At 46.7% G+C, this 19,241-nt stretch overlaps 2 protein-coding genes and 1 pseudogene across 3 annotated transcripts; 2 read left to right on the top strand and 1 right to left on the bottom strand.

Annotated features, from left to right (window-relative positions):
* The window catches only part of LOC144483790 (uncharacterized), a 50,034-nt pseudogene that overhangs the window by 27,802 nt on the left and 2,991 nt on the right, over positions 1 to 19,241 (bottom strand).
* On the top strand, positions 1,729 to 6,705 carry LOC144483824 (uncharacterized). Of its 2 annotated transcripts, none has more exons than XM_078202371.1 (2): positions 1,729 to 1,783; positions 4,636 to 6,705. In XM_078202371.1, the coding sequence occupies exon 2, from the start codon at positions 4,962 to 4,964 to the stop codon at positions 5,910 to 5,912; it is 951 nt and encodes a 316-aa protein (XP_078058497.1). In that variant the 5' UTR covers positions 1,729 to 1,783; positions 4,636 to 4,961; the 3' UTR covers positions 5,913 to 6,705. The 2 variants fall into 2 exon arrangements, with proteins under 2 accessions (XP_078058497.1, XP_078058496.1); XM_078202370.1 differs by having other exon boundaries at positions 1,775 to 1,987.
* Positions 12,902 to 17,527, top strand: LOC144483816 (uncharacterized). Its single transcript, XM_078202354.1, has 2 exons — positions 12,902 to 13,020; positions 14,427 to 17,527. The coding sequence occupies exon 2, from the start codon at positions 14,777 to 14,779 to the stop codon at positions 16,148 to 16,150; it is 1,374 nt and encodes a 457-aa protein (XP_078058480.1). The 5' UTR covers positions 12,902 to 13,020; positions 14,427 to 14,776; the 3' UTR covers positions 16,151 to 17,527.

Consider the following 19,241-nt stretch of genomic DNA (forward strand, 5'->3'; position numbering starts at 1 on the left):
GATTAAATGTCATAAAGCAACACCATTTAATCCAGCTGGTCCTCTCTTTGACCTTTTAAAGATGGCGAATTGGGACATCCTGTCCCCAAACAGCGCCAGAGAGTAGGCACAGTTTTCATAAACTCCCTCTACACCGCCCCATCAAACACTCCTAGCCCAGAATGAGCTGAGCTCAAGGAGGTTAGTGACCAGGCAATGAAATGATGTCTTAAAACATGCCCATTTGATCTAGCATCTTATTCATACTGGGAATGTCAGGGTGAAAACTGGAACATTCTGTCTCCAAACACATCCCCTCCTGTTTACACCGAGAATGATGTGGAGATGACGGTGTTGGACTGGGGTAAACACAATAAGAAGCCTCACAACACCAGGTTAAAGTCTAACAGGTTTATTTGGTAGCAAAAGCCACAAGCTTTCGGAGAGCTGCTCCTTCGTCAGGTGAATGGGATTTCAGTTCACAAACAGGGCATATAAAGACACAAACTCAATTTACAAAATAATGGTTGGAGTGCGAGTCTTTACAGGTAATCAAGTCTTAAAGGTACAGACAATGTGAATGGAGAGAGCGTTAAGCGCAGGTTAAAGAGATGTGTATTGTCTCCAGCCAGGACAGTGAGTGAGGCTGTCCTCATGTGTGCGGAACTTGGCTATCAGTCTCTGCGTTCTCCAAGGCGGCCTTCACGACACACGACAACGCAGAGTCGCTGAGCAGAGACTGATAGCCAAGTTCCGCACATGAGGACGGCCTCAACCGGGATCTTGGGTTCATGTCACACTATCTGTAACCCCCACGACTTGCCTGGGCTTGCAAAATCTCACTGACTGTCCTGGCTGGAGACAATACACATTTCTTTAACCTGTGCTTAACCCTTTCTCCACTCACATTGTCTGTACCTTTAAATACTTGATTACCTGTAAAGACTCGTATTCCAACCATTATTTTGTAAATTGAGTTTGTGTCTTTATATGCCCTGTTTGTGAACAGAACTCCCACTCACCTGATGAAGGAGCAGCGAGTGCTCCGAAACCTAGTGGCTTGTGCTACCAAATAAACCTGTTGGACTTTAACCTGGTGTTGTGAGACTTCTTACTGTGTTTACCCCAGTCCAACACCGGCATCTCCACATCTTGGAAATATATCGCCGTTCCTTCGCAGTCGCTGGGTCAAAATGCTGGAATTTCCTCCCTACCAGCAGGGTGGATGTACCCGCACCACATGGACTGCAGGCGGTTCAGGTCCCATTCATCTCAAAGGTCGACACTCCTGCGCCCCCGACAAACATGGCGGTCGCACCTGCACCCTGCTGCACATTGCCCCTCACAAAGATGCCGGCCGCACATGCGCACTGATAGACATTGCCACCGACAGATTAACGGCCGTCAGCCCAGGTTCAACACGACAAGTTACGCCTCCAATTTGGTACCAACAGGGCGCCTGGAAAGTTATTTATCGGGGTTTGAGTTTGAACAACATGTTTACGAAGCCTCTCCACCCACCCGCCACATTCATCGCTCTCCGCGCGCCGCCCTTTACCTTGAACTGATCTCGGATTCGAGTTAAAACCGTCCGTCCGCCGCCATTACCCGCACTGCGCATGCTTCAGACCCCTCCCCTATTCACGCTGGTTGGAGGACCAGACGCTCCCGCTCGGTCCTCCAGCCCCGCCCCCTTTTCCTATTGGTCCGGAGCTGCCGTCAATCAGACCCCGGGCATTGTGACGTTGGGCATGCGCAGTGCGGCTCATGTCCAGGGACAGGCGCTTGTTTGTCTGATCTTCAGGTGGGAAGGAGGCGGATAAGCGGAGGCAGCGTTAGGGGCAGTGGGTGGGAGGGGAGGCTCCACACCCCAGTGGAGGCTTCAACACCCCCAATAAGGAACTAGCGGCACCGCCTCAACACCCAACACAACGGCAGCTGCAGCGCTTTCTCCCGGGGCCAGGCCCCAGTGGACAAATGTGGCTTCAGGAAGGAAATGCAGCAATGGGTTTGATTTGATTTATTGTCACATGTACTGGGATACAGTGAAAAGTATTGTTTCTTGCGCGGTATACAGACAAAGCATACTGTTCATAGAGTACACAGCGGAGTAGGAGAGAGTGCAGAATATAGTGTTACAGTTACAGAAAGAGTGAAGAGAAAGATCAGCTTAATATGAGGTCGGTCCATTCAAAAGGAGGAGGCTTTGGAGAGGGTACAGAAAAGATTTACCAGGATGTTGCCTGGTATGGAGGGCATTAGTTATGAGGAGAGGTTGGAGAAACTTGGTTTATTTTCACTGGAACGACAGAGGTTGAGGGGCGACCTGATAGAAGTCTACAAAATTATGAGGGGTATGGACAGAGTGGAGAGTCAGAAGCTTTTTCCCAGGATGGAAGAGTCAATTACTAGGGGGCATAGGTTTAAGGTGTGAGGGGCAAGGTTTAAAGGAGATGTTTGAGGCAAGTTTTTTCCACAAAGTCATAGTCATAGAGGTTTACAGCATGGAAACAGGTCCTTTGGCCAACTTGTCCATGCCACCCTTTTTAAAAAAACTTCTAAGCTAATCCCAATTGCCCGCATTTGGCCCATATCCCTCTATGCCCATTGTACCCATGTAACTATCTAAATGCTTTTTAAAAGACAAAATTGTACCCGCCTCCACTCCTACGTCTGGCAGCTTGTTCCAGACACTCACCACCCTCTGTGTGAAAAAATTGCCTCTCTGGACACTTTTGTATCTCTCCCCTCTCACCTTAAACCTATGCCCTCTAGTTTTAGACTCCCCTACCTTTGGGAAAAGATATTGACTATCTAGCTGATCTGTGCCCCTCATTATTTTATAGACCTCTACAAGATCAACCCTCAGCCTCCGACGCTCCAGAGAAAAAAGTCCCAGTCCATCCAGTCTCTCCTTATAACTCAATCCATCAAGTCCTGGTCGCATCCTCGTAAATCTTTTCTGCACTCTTTCTAGTTTAATAATATCCTTTCTATAATAGGGTGACCAGAATTGCACACAGTATTCCAAGTGTGGCCTTACCAATGTCTTGTCCAACTTCAACGAGACATTCCAACTCCTGTATTCAGTGTTCTGACCGATGAAACCAAGCATGCCGAATGCCTTCTTCACCACTCTGTCCATCTGTGACTCCATTTTCAAGGAGCTATGAACATGTACCCCAAGATCTCTTTGTTCTGTAACTCTCCCCAACGCCCTACCATTAACTGAGTAAGTCCTGCCCTGGTTCAATCTACCAAAATGCATCACCTCGCATTTGTCTAAATTAAACTCCACCCGCAAGTGGTTCTGATGTTACAGAAAAATAACTTGGCAATAATAGTCAATTACAGCAAATCAGAAACCAGGAATGTTTCTAATCCTTCGTTGACGGACATATTCGCCAATTAAATCCTAGCTTTTCACCCTTTCGCATTCGATGAAAAATTGACTTCTGCTAATCCTTTATTTGCATAGCATATCCCCATATCTCGCCTTTGGTATTTGCTATGGAGAAATCTGGCCTTGCTCACCCTCTGGTGAAGGCTGAAAAGCAGAATGTTATGGGGCCTACGCAGGTGAAGATTAGCCTGTTCATGCTGAAATAGCAGACACTGACTCCTTTGAAGGTCTGCAAGCCGATAAACATTTTCACTCGCTGTTAAAGAGAAGGCAGGAAACTTTAATCTGAGCATTTCCACATAGTCAGCCCTGCTTCGTGCATGTGTTAGAGTGGGCCAAGCCTGAGGCAGCTGTCCTATATATATTTATAGAGAGAGAATAGACCAACGTTTCGAGTCTGGATGACCCTTTGTCAGAGCTCTGATGAAGGGTCATCCAGATTTAAATGATGACTCTATTCTCTCTCCACAGATGCTGTCAGACCTGCTGACATTTTCCAGCATTTTCTGTTTTTGTTTCAGATTCCAGCACCTGCAATATTTTGCTTTTATCTGTATTTATATATCCAAATGTGGTATGTTAACAAAATGGACAGTTACTAACCGAAATATAAAGCATCATGTGATTTAGCTGACTTGACCATATTCCTATAGTTATTCAGTCATTAAAGACACAGTCATGAAACATTAAACTTGCTGAGCAGGGCCCCTCGTATCAACACACAGGCAGCTGCTTTGTGAGACTGCGAGCAGAACAGACAAGTCAGAGATAAGTGTCTTGAGAAGAGAGATTCATTGTGAAGGCTCAGGGACGGTTGATAAGATGTAGGAATTCTATGATTCTAATGAACATTCTTTCCTCTCATTCCCCAAAAGCTGTAAATCTCCATCCCACTCACTCTCCCTCCATTCTCACTCTGCTGTATCTAATATTCACCCTCCCAATTCTCCTGAAGGTGCTGATTGAGGCTGATTGACAGATCCATGCTCACTGCTTCCTGTCCACCACACACAAATCATAAGAAACAGGAGCTGCAGTTGGCCATTCAGCCCATCGAACTGCTGCAACCATTCATTGAGAATTGGCTGATCTACCGCAGCATCATTTCCCACGCTATCCCCCAGATAGAGAGAGAATAGAGCCAATGTTTCGAGTCTGGAGAGAGGAAAGAATGTTCCATAGAAACTAGAATTGTGTGTTCTGAATTTCTATCCTGCACTGACACTGATGACCTCTGTAAACTTGTTTTACAGGATATTGAAAGAGGAATCACAGGCCGAAATCTCAAACGCCACATCTCGATCTGACAGAGTCACATTCCTTAGGACCTGAATATCATCGGCCTTTGAATCGAGGAGAAATGGTTGTCCGGTCTGATGACTTGAAAAGATTTCAAACATCAGTGTGACTGGAAAAGTGCCAACACACTGCCACACTGGAGTGAGTGTGTTCCAGTGCACTGAGCTTGAACCAGTTACACAGCCTGAATAAATATCACACCATTCACAGCGGGGGTGGGGGGACTGTTCTGTGTGTGGACGAGTTGTCAACTGAAGAGAGAGGTAAGGACACCTGCACCATGGAGAAACCATGGAAATGTGGGGACTGTGGGAAGAGATACAAATACCCATCTGAGCTGGAAGCTCATTGGCGCAGCCACACGGGGGAGAGGCCATTTACTTGCTCTCAGTGTGGGAAGGGATTCAGTCAACCATCCCACCTGCAGACACACCAGCGAATTCACACTGGGGAGGGGCCCTTCACCTGCTCTCAGTGTGGGAAGGGATTCACTCAGTTATCCAGCCTGCAGAGACACCAGCGAGTTCATACTGGGGAGAGACCGTTCACCTGCTCTCAGTGTGGGACGGGATTCACTCGGTTATCCAACCTGCAAAGACACCAGCGAGTTCACACTGGGGAGAGGCCATTCACCTGCCCTCAGTGTGGGAAGGGATTCACTGATTTATCCACCCTGCAGACACACCAGCGAGTTCACACTGGGGAGAGGCCGTTCACCTGCTGTCAGTGTGGGAAGGGATTCACTCGGTCATCCAGCCTGCGGATACACCAGCGAGTTCATACTGGGGAGACACCATTCACCTGCTCTCAGTGTGGGAAGGGATTCACTGATTTATCCACCCTGCGGAGACACCAGCGAGTTCACACTGGGGAGAGGCCGTTCACCTGCTCTCAGTGTGGGGAGGGATTCACTCGGTTATCCACCCTGCGGACACACCAGCGAGTTCACACTGGGGAGAGGCCATTCACCTGCTCTCAGTGTGGGAAAGGATTCATTGATTTATCCGCCCTGCGGAGACACCAGCGAGTTCACACTGGGGAGAGGCCATTCAACTGCTCTCAGTGTGGGAAGGGGTTCAGTCAATTATCTGACCTGCAGCGACACCAGCACATTCACACTGGGGAGAGACCATTCACCTGCTCTCAGTGTGGGAAGGGGTTCAGTCAGTTATCCAGCCTGCGGAGACACCAGCGCATTCACACTGGGGAGAGGTCATTCACCTGCTCTTAGTGTGGGAATGGATTCACTCAGTTGTCCAGCCTGCAGAGACACCAGCGAGTTCACACTGGGGAGAGGCCGTTCACCTGCTCTCAGTGTGGGAAGGGATTCAGAGATTCATCCCAGCTGCTGAGACACCAACAAGTTCACGAGTGATTCCAGGGGTTGGATTCTGCTGTGATTGTTTCTGCTCTCAGTTACATCCAGGACTGCATTTTGTTCATTCTCACAGTTGGTCAATGGGGAGGGTCGGAGGGTTTCTTTCTGCTGGACTGACCAGTCTCACAACTTGGCCTCCAGTGGGCTGATGCTCTTTGTGTCTTGTTGCGAATACATGGTTTCAAATTTCACACGGATCACCGAGTGACAGAGTGTGAGGAAGTTCAGAGATATTTAGTCAGCATTTCTGTTTGAAACCCCCCAAATGCCCATCCAATTTCCTTTGTAATTGTTTATTGTCTCCACTTCCTCCACCCTCGTAGGCAGCGCGTTCCAGGTCATTACCATTCGCTGCATCAAAATATTCTTCCTCACATCCCCTCCTACATCTCTGACCCGAAACTTTATATCTGTGACCCCCTCTCCTTCTCCCATCAGCTAATGGGAACAGTTTTTCTTTGTCCACCTTATCTAAACCTGTCAGAATCTTGTCCTTTGCTCCAAGGAGAACAACCCCAGCCTGACATTGACAATAAAGAACAAACTAACAGAATATGTTAATACCTGAAATCAAATGGGAATGTTTAAATTCTGTTTCAAAGATATTGTGAATATATTGTCCTGGACAATAAAGGAATTGGAATAACTCATCTTGGGTGTGGTTGAATGGAATATATCAATCTGGTATCCATCTACAGTCTAGGGAAAGTCTGGAATGTGCAGCTGGAAATCTTTCCCTAATATCACTGTGGATGTACTTACACAATGTGGAGGTGCCGGCGTTGGACTGGGATAAGCATCATAAGAAGTCTCACAACATCAAGTTAAAGTCCAACAGGTTTATTTGGTAGCAAACGCCACTAGCTTTCGGAGTGCTGCTCCTTCGTCAGGTGAGTGGAAGTTCTGTTCACAAAACAGGATTTTTTATGATCAGAACTCCCACTCACCTGACGAAGGAGCAGCGCTCCGAAAGCTAGTGGTGTTTGCTACCAAATAAACCTGTTGGACTTTAACTTGGTGTTGTGAGACTTCTTACAGTGTACTTACGCCTCAGGCATTGTAGCAGTTCAAGAAGGCAGTGTTGGGGTTGACCACGGCCGAGGCAGCTACATACAGCCACATATTCTGTTATAATTGAAGGACTGCAGATTGAATGCGAGGCATTATGGGACTGGACTATCTTGACCACATTCCTGTGACTGCTCAGTTTCTGCAATCATGAACCATTAAAGCTGCTTAGCAGGGCCCAGACAGAGGACCTGGTGAGAATATTTACTCAGAATGAGTTAGAATTAAACTTATTCCAGGACCGGCTGGTGTTCAGCGGCTGAGATTCCCGAATCTGTGAAGAGGAGATCTGACCAATCAACAAACAGTGGTAGGTAGTTGGTTAAGAAGTTAAAAAGCGTTCTCAGGCATTGTTTAAATTATTATATCCCAAATTTGTGATAAGAACTGTGAGGGACTTGTGATCCGATATTCAGTGAAGTGCCAGCATACTCCAAGTAGCACTGGACTGAAACGCAGACGTCTGAGAGTGGATTCTAATGGTTGCAATCCGACCCAAGCATGGCCAGTGAAAAATCAGAGCTCGAGTGGGGACCGGACAGGTCTCTTACCTGCCATTTGGAACTAAGAACAAGAAACTTATTGATAAAATTATTAGAGAATAGAGCCAACGTTTCGAGTCTGGAAGACACTTCATAACAGCTCTTATGAAGGGTCATCCATACTTGAAACATTGGCTCTATTCTGTCCCCACAGATCTGTCAGACCTGCTGACATTTTCCAGCATTTTCTGTTGTTGTTTCAGATTCCAGCATCCACAGTATTTAACTTTTATGATAAAATGATTAGTTCTGATTGGAAACCCCACGACCCTCCCGCAAAACAGAGGGAGTGGTGGCAAAAGGGGAAAAAGGATAAGGATGATAAAGTCTGGCTTCTGACTCTCGAGCCCATGTAGAATCAACAAAATGAGTGAAGCAGTTTGTAAAGAACAGAAGTTGTCCATCCCTAACAAAAACTGATCAAATTAAAGTAAATAGGTTCTGGAATATAACAAAAAAATGAAGAGCTGAAGTTTACAATCGAGTTTGTTTTGATTTTTATACTTGTGTAAAATGATGTAATTGTGTGCCAATTTTTTGCTGCTCACTCCCCATCCCTTTAGGTTCTGTAGAAAAGTTAATCCTTTCAGCAGACAGTTCATTTCTTTTCAAATCATCTGAAAACTCATGTCTATTTTAGTTTATAATTGAAGATTTATGGGAATTGGCTAAGATGGGCTTTTGACATTTTTAAAGTGTAAAAAAGTGGTCTTGAGAAGCCAATTTGGTAGAGAGAGGTGGAGGGAGAGATGTTTACAGAGAGGTGTTGAGAGCCGTTGGTTTTACAAGTTATCCATGTTTTTGGAGCGGTCACTTCATGTCCTGGTCTGAGAGGGATGGAGAGAAGTCCGTTCAATTGTTAAAGTTAAGCTTTCTATATTAACTGTTAATCGATACTTTACCTTTTATCGTTCTGACTTGTTACATTTTTAATGGTTAATTAACTTTCTGAATTCACCATTTAAAGTGTTCTTTCTTGCCATATGGTTAAGACACTGGAACCTGGTGTGATTTACGATTGGGGAGGTTATTGTAAACAAGAGAACCCCCATAAATCTTAGTTCAAATAAATTAAACTTCTTACAAATGGAATGCTATCCATTGTTACGAGAGAAATTGCACATAGAAGTAAAGATGTTCTGCTTCAGTTATGCAGGGCGTTGCTGAAACTGCATCTTGAAAACTGGGTGCAGCTTTGTCTCCTATTCAAGAAATGATACAAATGCATTGAAAGTGGTTCAGAGGAGGTTTAATAGATTGCTTCCCAATTCTTGACCCTCACAGGATAAATTTTGTCCGATTTTCCTTGTCTTCAGCTCTGACAAAGATTCATCCTGACTCAAAATGTTGTCTCTATTCTCTCTTTACAGATGCTGTCAGACTTGCTGAGATTGTCCAGCATTTTCTGCTTTTGTTTCAGATTCCAGCAACAGCAGAATTTTGCCTTTGTACCAATTCTTGTTGGATAAGAGATTCAAAAGTATCGGCTGCAGAATGAGAATGTGGAATGCAAGACAAATAGATCAGCCATAATGCAAATAAGTGGTGGAGCAGACTCAAAGGGCCGAATGGCCTAGTTCTGCTCCTATATTCAATGTTGGTCACAAATTCCTGACAATTGTGAAACAAGGCTGGAAGATTCGCCTTGCTTTTGTTATTGGGAAAATGCCCTGGGGAACCATCACTGTGAAAGACAGTTCTGGGATTAAAGGTTGCCAGTCTGGAAAAGGAAAACAGTAGAAATAAACCCTCGGGGAGTGAAGAATTACTTTGGACTGGTTTTGAATAATTGGGTGTCCAAGACAGAGTAAAATATAACCGTTGAGTGGGATATTTGATTGTGTTCAGAGTAAAAGGATAAATTCAATTTGACAGTTTAAGGACTATGTTCCCCACAAAAAGTGTTTAGCCATTGTTGCTTCCAGTTTGTTCGACTAAAAGTCAGAAAAATTTAAGTTTTGTCATGTGATTCTTTAATTTGTTCACTGGATTTAGAATTCAGTTTTTCAAAATTATTGATTGTCACAGAAATCCAAGCAGTTCATTTAAAGCCACAAGTTTCGACTTCCCATTTGCGCCTGCTGCTCCTTTCTGTCTCTCTATTGCTCGTGTCAATGACAGCCAGGTGACGGAGCTGAGGGCTGAATTTAGCTGAGAATAATGGGGCCTGCGCCCCAGTTGGGAAACTGCCTTGGGCGTCGCACTAATAGAGAGACTGGGAAGGTGCTGGAGGACTGAGTGGGAAATGGGCCTCCAACCAATTGTTATATCGGTCACTCAGAGCTAAAGAGAAACCCATCTCTTTAAATACATATACAGGGAAGAGGCTGCAATGAAATCTGTCCCTTTTAACCTGCACAAAAGCAGGAGGCTGAGATTCACAGGCTGCAGGTGGAGACCATTCAGCCCAGCATGCCCCTGCTATCTCATAGAAACATAGAAAAACTACAGCACAAAACAGGCCCTTCGGCCCCACAAATTGTGCCGAACATATCCCTACCTTTTAGGCCGACCTATAACCCTCCATCCTATTAAGTCCCATGTACTCATCCAGGAGTCTCTTAAAAGACCCCATTGAGTTTGCCTCCACCACCATTGACGGCAGCCGATTCCACTCGCCCACCACCCTCTGTGTGAAAAACTTCCCCCTAACATCTCCCCTGTACCTACCCCCAGCACCTAAACCTGTGTCCTATCGTAGCAGACATTTCCACCCTGGGAAAAAGCCTGTGAAAGTCCACCCGATCTATGCCTCTCAATATCTTATATACCTCTATTAGGTCTCCTCTCATCCTACGTCTCTCCAAGGAGAAAAGACCGAGCTCCCTCAGCCTATCCTCATAAGGCATGCCACTCAATTCAGGCAACATCCTTGTAAATCTCCTCTGCACCCTTTCAATCTTTTCCACATCCTTCCTGTAATGAGGCGACCAGAACTGAGCACAGTACTCCAAGTGGGGTCTGACGAGGGTCTTATATAGCTGCATCATTATCCCCGGACTCCTAAACTCAATCTCTCGATTGATAAAGGCCAGCACACCATACGCCTTCTTAACCTTGGCCTCCTCCACCTGCGGGGCCGATTTTAGTGTCCTATGGACCTGGACCCCAAGGTCCTTCTGATCCTCTACAGTACGAAGAGTCTTTCCCTTTATATTGTACTCCTTCATCCCATTTGACCTGCCAAAATGGACCACTACGCATTTATCTGTGTTGAAGTCCATCTGCCACTTCTCCACCCAGTCTTGCATCCTATCTATGTCCCTCTGTAACTTCTGACATCCCTCCAGACTATCCACAACCCCACCAACCTTCGTGTCGTCGGCAAACTTACCAACCCATCCCTCCGCTTCCTCATCCAGGTCATTTATGAAAATGACAAACAGCAAGGGTCCCAGAACAGATCCCTGTGGCACACCACTGGTGACTGACCTCCATTTAGAAAAAGACCCATGCATACCCACTCTCTGCCTCCTTTGGGCAATCATAATGTGGAGATGCCGGCGTTGGACTGGGGTAAACACAGTAAGAAGTTTAACAACACCAGGTTAAAGTCCAACAGGTTTATTTGGTAGCAAAAGCCACACAAACTTTCGGAGCTCTAAGCCCCTTCTTCAGGTGAGTGGGAATTCTGTTCACAAACAGAGCTTATAAAGACACTAATCAAGTCTTTAAGAAACAAAACAATGTGAGTGGAGAGAGCATCAAGACAGGCTAAAAAGATGTGTATTGTCTCCAGACAAGACAGCCAGTGAAACTCTGCAGGTCCACACAACTGTGGGAGTTACAAATAGTGTGACATGAACCCAATATCCCGGTTGAGGCCGTCCTCGTGTGTGCGGAACTTGGCTATCAGTTTCTGCTCAGCGACTCTGCGCTGTCGTGTGTCGCAAAGGCCGCCTTGGAGAACGCTTACCCGAATATCAGAGGCCGAATGCCCGTGACCGCTGAAGTGCTCCCCAACAGGAAGAGAACAGTCTTGCCTGGTGATTGTCGAGCGGTGTTCATTCATCCGTTGTCGCAGCGTCTGCATAGTTTCCCCAATGTACCATGCCTCGGGACAAGCCCTCCGTATACACAGGATCTGCTCGGATGAGGAGGATCGCAACAGACACCTCCAGACGCTGAAAGATGCCCTCATAAGAACAGGATATGGCGCTCGACTCATTGATCAACAGTTCCAACGCGCCACAGCGAAAAACCACACCGACCTCCTCAGAAGACAAACACAGGACACAGTGGACAGAGTACCCTTCGTTGTCCAGTACTTCCCCGGAGCGGAGAAGCTACGGCATCTCCTCCGGAGCCTTCAACATGTCATTGATGAAGACGAACATCTCGCCAAGGCCATCCCCACACCCCCACTTCTTGCCTTCAAACAACCGCACAACCTCAAACAGACCATTGTCCGCAGCAAACTACCCAGCCTTCAGGAGAACAGTGACCACGACACCACACAACCCTGCCACAGCAACCTCTGCAAGACGTGCCGGATCATCGACACAGATGCCATCATCTCACGTGAGAACACCATCCTCCAGGTACACGGTACATACTCTTGCAATTCGGCCAACGTTGTCTACCTGATACGCTGCAAGAAAGGATGTCCCGAGGCATGGTACAAAGTGCAAAGGAAACTTAAAAACATCAAATTAAAATGTGATTATTCGGGTCGATAACGCACCCCGACCCCTGCGGTGCCCAGCGGGCGCGGAAGGCGTCAACCTCGCCCGTGGACACCGCATGCTCCCTCTCCAGGGACACCCGGCCGCGAACGGAGCCGCGGTAGAGGATGGACAGAGGAGGGAGTTTCGCTCTGAAGCTCATTGGCTACCGTCCACATTGTGACGTCACAACGGAGCGCTGCCTGAATCAGCCAATAGGAATCAGAATTCTACGCGGTGACGTCTCCGGGTTCCAGTGTGCAGGCCCGGGCGCGCGGACCCGGGAGCCCCGCCCCCACCATTGTTCCCCTCCCCCTGCACCTCCTCGAGCCAAGGTTTCCAGGCAACCGGCTGACGGCTCCGGCCAGAGCGAGAAGCCGCTCGGTGATCTCCCCCCTCCACCCCTGGCCTAGGACTGCGCATGTCCAAGGGAGAAGGGACTCTGCGCATGTGCGAGGGAGTGCCCACCTTTGACCTTCATGCTGAGGTATTGGCCAATGGGAAGAGTGGAAGGACCGGAAGGGCTCGGGTCCTCCAGCCAATCAGAGCTCCCCTATTGTCTGAATGCGGAAGTGGGCAATGAGCTTGTTCAGCTGCTCACTCGTGCCCAGCAAAGCTGCTGCTCTCTCTCTGAATTAAGATTGAGCTTCAGACAGACTTAAACTTCCTTCTGTCTCTCCAACATCTGTGAGTAAAACAGTTTTTTTTTGCACCATTCAATTTCTTTTCTCATTCTGGGGAAAATTGGGGATTTGCAGCAACTGAAGGGAAAGGAAGTGAATCCAGGGAGGCTGCAGACTCTGGAAAGGTTGGCCCAGGTCTCTCTCTCTCTCATAAAGTCATTTTCTCCCTCAGCTTGACACATTGATTTGTCTGGCAAAAATGTCCCTATCCTAATGTTCACAATTAAAGGGCTGGTTTCCCCAGGAGATGGCAGATTTCCTTCCCTAAAGCACATTAATGAACCAGATGGGTTTTTTTGGTCAATCGACAATGGTTTCATGGTCATCAGTAGATTCTTAATTCTAGATTTTGTTTTTAAATTCAAATTCCACCATCTGCTGTGGCAGGATTCGAACCTGGGTCCCCAGAACATTAGCTGAGTTTCTGGATTAATAGTCCAGCAATAATACCACGAGTCGATCAGCTCCCCTGTTGTTATATGGTACAGATTAGATATATTATTTATAGCTCTGTAATAAAATACACTTATTATATCTGGCTGTGTAATTTTGGACTGCAGCTATATTATATATTTCCAACAATCTCTTCCCTCAGAGAATTGTTAGTATCTAGATTTCTCTCCCAGTGGAGGGATTGAATATATTCAAGGATGAGTTAGACAGTTTTTGAATGACAAGGGAGTCAATAATTATTGGGAACAGGCTGGAAAATGGAGAGAAAGCTCAGATGAGGAAGGATTTCTTCACTCAAGGATGTGGTGATGTTTTGGATTCTCTACCGCAGAGGACTATAGAGCCTCAGTCATCAAGAATTTTCAAGAGAGGGATTGATAGGTTTCTAGATATTGACGATATCGATGGATATGGGGGACAGTGTGGGGAAAATAATGCAGAGGTAGATCAACCAATAATCTGAATGAATGGTTGAGCAGACTCGATGGGCCGAATGCTGACTGCAGCGCCTATTTGTTCTGATTTCTGTGCTGGACAGGAAGCAGTGAGCATGGATCTGTCAATCAGCCTCAATCAGCACCTTCAGGAGAATTGGGAGGGTGAATATTAGATACAGCAGAGTGAGAATGGAGGGAGAGTGTGCGGGATGGAGGCTCACGTCTTTTGGGAAATGGGAGAGGAAAGAACGTTCATTAGAATCATAGAATTGCTGCATCTTATCAACCGTCCCTGAGCTTTCACAATGAATCCCACTTCTGAGGACACCCTTATCTCTGACTTGTCTGTACTGCCGGCAGTCTCACAAAGCAGCTGCCTGTGTGCTGATACGGGAGGCCCTGCTGGGCAAGTTTAATGCTCCATGACTGTGTCTTTAATGAACGCTCCATAAACTAGAAATGTAGATTTGAATATTGATCGTATTCTGAATTGTGATTTTTTTTCTAAATTGACTTACAGGATATTAGACAAGGAGAAATCAGACAGAAATCTCCAACATCACATCGAGATCTGACAGAGTGACTCGACTTCTTGAGACCTGAATATCATCGGCCTTTGAATCTAGCAGGAGAAATATTTGTTTGGCCTCTTGGCTTCAAAAGATTGTAAACATCACTTTTACTAGAAATGCACTGAGATACACACACCCGAGTGAGAGTGTTCCAGTGCACTGAGTGTGGAAAGAGCTTTAACCAGTTACACAGCCTGAAAATACATCGCAGCATTCACAGCGGGGAGAGACTGTACCCGTGTTCTGTGTGAGATTTAACTGATTGTTTAACCTGGAGAGTTACAAGGACACCCGCACCATGGAGAAACCGTGGAACTGTGGGGACTGTGGGAAGAGATTCATGTTCCCATCTCTTCTGGAAATTCATCAACGCAGTCACACTGGGGAGAGGCCATTCACCTGCTCTGTGTGTGGGGAGGGATTCACTGACTTACCTAATCTGCAGAGACACCAACGAGATCACACTGGGGAGAGGCCATTCACCTGCTCTGTGTGTGGGAAGGGATTCAGTCAGTTACCCAGCCTGCAGAAACACAATCTCACTCACACCATTGAGAGACCATTTAAATGCTCTGACTGTGGGAGTGGCTTCAAAAGCTCTGGGGAACTGGTGTCCCACCAGCGCATTCACACTGAGGAGAGACCCTTCAGCTGCTCTCACTGCACAAAGAAATTTAGAACTTCATCCAACCTGAAGATACACCAGCGAGTTCACACTGGGGAGAGACCATTCACCTGCTCTGTGTGCGGGAAGGGATTCACTCAGTCATCCCATTTACAAACACACCAGGGAGTTCACACTGGGGAGAGACCATTCACCTGCTCTGTGTGTGGGAAGGGATTCACTCAGTTATCCCACCTGCTGAAACACAATCTCACTCACACCAATGAGAGACCATTTAAATGCTCTGACTGTGGGAGTGGTTTCAAAAGCTCTGGGGAACTGATGATCCACCAGCGCATTCACACTGAGGAAAGACCGTTTAGCTGCTCTCACTGCTCAAAGAAATTTAGAACTTCATCTGACCTGCGGAGACACCAGCGAGTTCACACCGGGGAGAGACCATTCACCTGCTCAGTGTGTGGGAAGGGATTCACTCATTCATCAAACCTGCACACACACAAAGTCACTCACACCAATGAGAGACCATTTAAATGCTCTGACTGTGGGAGCGGATTCAAAAGCTCTCAGGATCTGGTGTCCCACCAGCGCATTCACACTGAGGAGAGACCGTTCAGCTGCTCTCACTGCTCAAAGAGATTTAAAAGGTCATCCAGCCTGTGGGAACATCAGCGAGTTCACACTGGGGAGAGACCATTCACCTGCTCTGTGTGTGGGAAGGGATTCACTCAGTCATCCAGCCTGCAGAAACACAAAGCCACTCACACCAATGAGAGACCGTTTAAATGCTCTGACTGTGGGAGTGGATTCAAACGCTCTCAGGATCTGGTGTCCCACCAGCGCATTCACACTGAGGAGAGACCGTTCAGCTGCTCTCACTGCACAAAGAGATTTAGAACATTATACAACCTGCAGACACACCAGCGAGTTCACACCGGGGAAAGGCCGTTCACCTGCTCTGTGTGTGGGAAGCAATTCACTCATTCATCCAGCTTGCTGAGACACAAAGCCACTCACTCCAAGGAGAGCCCCTTTAAATGCTCTGCCTGAGAGGCCGGCTTCAGAAGCTTTCAGGAACTGATGATCCCCGAGCACATTCACACCGGGGAGAGGCCGTTCAGCTGCTCTCACTGTCCAAGGAGGTTTAGAATATAATCAACACTGCTGAAACACCAGTGAGTTCACACCGGGGAGAAACCATTCACCTGCTTGGTGTGTGCGAAAGGATTTACTCAGTTATCCAGCCTGCCCAGACACAACATCATCACACCCAGGAGAGACCCTTTAAATGTGGACGTGGCTTCAAAAGCTCTCAGGAACTAATGTCCCACCAGTGAGTTCACACCAGGCAGAGGCTGGTCACCTGCTCTGACTGGGAAGGGATTCACTCAGTCAGCAAACTTGGTGAAACACCAGTGAGTTCACAAGTGATGACAGTTCTGGGATTATTCTTGTGAATCTTTCTTGCCCCTTCTCCAGTGCCTCTATTTCCTTTTTCTAAATGGAGATCACAAATAGAACGTAGAACAGTACAGCACAGGAACAGACCCTTCAGCCCACCATGTTGTGTCGAACATGATGTCAAATTAAACTATTCCTTTCTGCCTGCCCTTGGTCCATATTCCTCTATTCCTCACATATTCATGTGCTTATTTAAAACCCCCTTAAACACCCCTATCGTATCTGCCTCCACCACCATCCCTGGCAGCGCATTCCAGACACCTACCACTCTCGCTGTAAAAACACTTACCTCTCACATCTCCTTTGAACTTTGCCCATCTCACCTTAAGTGCATGTCCCCTAGTATTAGACATATCGACTCTGAGGAAAAGATTCTATGTCTCTTATTTTATAGACTGCTATCAGGTCTCCCCTCACCCTCCGCCGCTATCGAGAAAACAACCCTCGTTTGTCAGTCGCTCACACCCTCCAATCCAGGCAGCATCCTGAAAAACCTCTTCTGCACCCTCATCAAAGCCTCTGCATCCTTTCTGTAATGTGGCGACCAGAATTGAACGCAATATTCTAAGTGCAGCCCAAACAAAGTTTTATAGAGCTGCAACATGGCATGCTGACTCTTGTACTCAATAAAGGCAAGTATGCCATATGCCTTCTTTACCGACTAAATATTTGTGTGGCCAATTTCAGGAAGCTATGGACTTGAACCCCAAGATCCCTCTGTACATTAACTGTATACTTATCCTTAATATTTGATCTCCCAAAGTGCAGCACCTCACACTTGCCCGGATTAAAATCCATCTGCCATTTCTCCGCTCATATCTGCAGCTGATCTACATCCCACTGTATCCTTTGACAACCTTCGACATTATCTACAACTCCATCTAGTTTTGTGTCGTCTGCAAGCTTACCAACCCACCCATCCACGTTTTCATCCAAGTCATTTATATATATCACAAATAGCGCAGGTCCCAGTACGGATCCCTGCTAGTCTGACTTAACTGTCCCTCTGAAATGGCCGAGCAAGTCACTCCGTTCAAGGGCAATTAGGAGCTGAGCAACGTGTGCTGGGGCTTTGCCAGCAGTGTCCACATCCCAGGAAAGAATAAAGAATATTCTTTAGTCATGGACCTCCAGTCTGAAAAACACCCTCACCACTACTCTCTGACTTCTATGGGCAAGTCAATTCTGAATCCAAGCGGCCAAGTCACCGTGAATCCCATGCATCTTAATCTTCTGGATGAGCCGACCATGAGGGACCTTGTCGAAAGCCTTACTAAAATCCATGTACACAACATCCACTGCTCTACCCTCATCGATCACCTTCGTCACCTCCTCGATAAAATCGATCAAGTCAGTAAGATGTTGACGGTGCTCCCACTGCAGTCCTGTGATGAAAATATAGACTGGTTGGTGAAATGTAGATAACAGGTAGAATTGATATCTAATGAGGACTTTATACTTTAGAATTGAATACAGGGCTCATTGTTACTAACGGGGAAAGAAGGGTTAAAACCCTTACCCAGAACCCTTTTCACACACACGTGGACATCTCTGAATCTGACGCACACCAAATGGAACGTTACACAAGGGGCTGGAATTCACTGGAATTTCTTAACAACCTTTCAATAGAAATGTCCTGGTACCGACCGTGACAAAGGACACAACAGACAGCAAGAACCAGGAGGAACCTTTAACACAGAGAATGTTAATAACCTTGTTCAGGACACCGGTGCCAGGCACAGGAGGATCCCAGGAAAAACGGAACATTTAATTTCTGTCTGTTTCACAATTCTAAATGTCTGATTCTTTAACAAAGGAATGTTTAAAAACAGCATTGTGATATTCCGAGGTCAACTGTGTCTGGGAAAGGGACACACTGATGTGTTTTTATTTTAAACAGGAGGATCCATTGAAAAGCAGCTCTGGACGATACGAGCACCTCCTGACCTTTCAATTCATTTCAAATCACCCATCACGTTCCGTGGAATATTCTTTATTCTTTCCTGGGATGTGGACACTGCTGGCAAAGCCCCAGCACACGTTGCTCATCTCCTAATTGCCCTTGAATGGATTGACTTGCTCGGCCATTTCAGAGAGGCAGTTAAGAGTCACCCACATCGCTGTGTGGGTCTGGATTCACATGTAGGCCAGACTGGGTAAGGATGGCAGATTTCCTTCCCTAATAGGGAGCATTAATAGGGTGAACTGGACAGGTTTTTACAACAATCAATGATAGTCTCGTAACGGTGACCATGAAACTAACTTTATATAATTCCAGATTGATTCACTGAATTCAAATCCTACCAGCCGACTGTCCCCAGATCCTTTGCTGGGTCTCTGCATTACTCGGCGAGAGACATTCCCACTATCCCACCACCTTCCCCTGAATGGAATATTTCACACAACCCTTAGTTAAATGGGAAGGAGAAACGAGAGAGGTTTTGACCTTTCACAGAAATCAGGCAGTCTGCAGTTAGCCTGGAAGCCGTCAGCTGTGGGACCAGGAGCTGTGAACCAGCTGTGGGATGAGGAGCTGTGAACCAGCTGTGGGACTAGAAGCCCAGAGGGCCATGAGGAACCAGGGCTGTTCCTAATGTTTAAATCCCTCCACAAGAAGGCAGTGAAGCTCAGGCTTGGTCTGAGGAGTCCACAGTTTTGAGATCTTAGAGGAAAGTTAGAA

The sequence above is a fragment of the Mustelus asterias genome, unplaced genomic scaffold, assembly GCF_964213995.1.
Source record: "Mustelus asterias unplaced genomic scaffold, sMusAst1.hap1.1 HAP1_SCAFFOLD_79, whole genome shotgun sequence".
Lineage (NCBI taxonomy): Eukaryota > Metazoa > Chordata > Chondrichthyes > Carcharhiniformes > Triakidae > Mustelus > Mustelus asterias.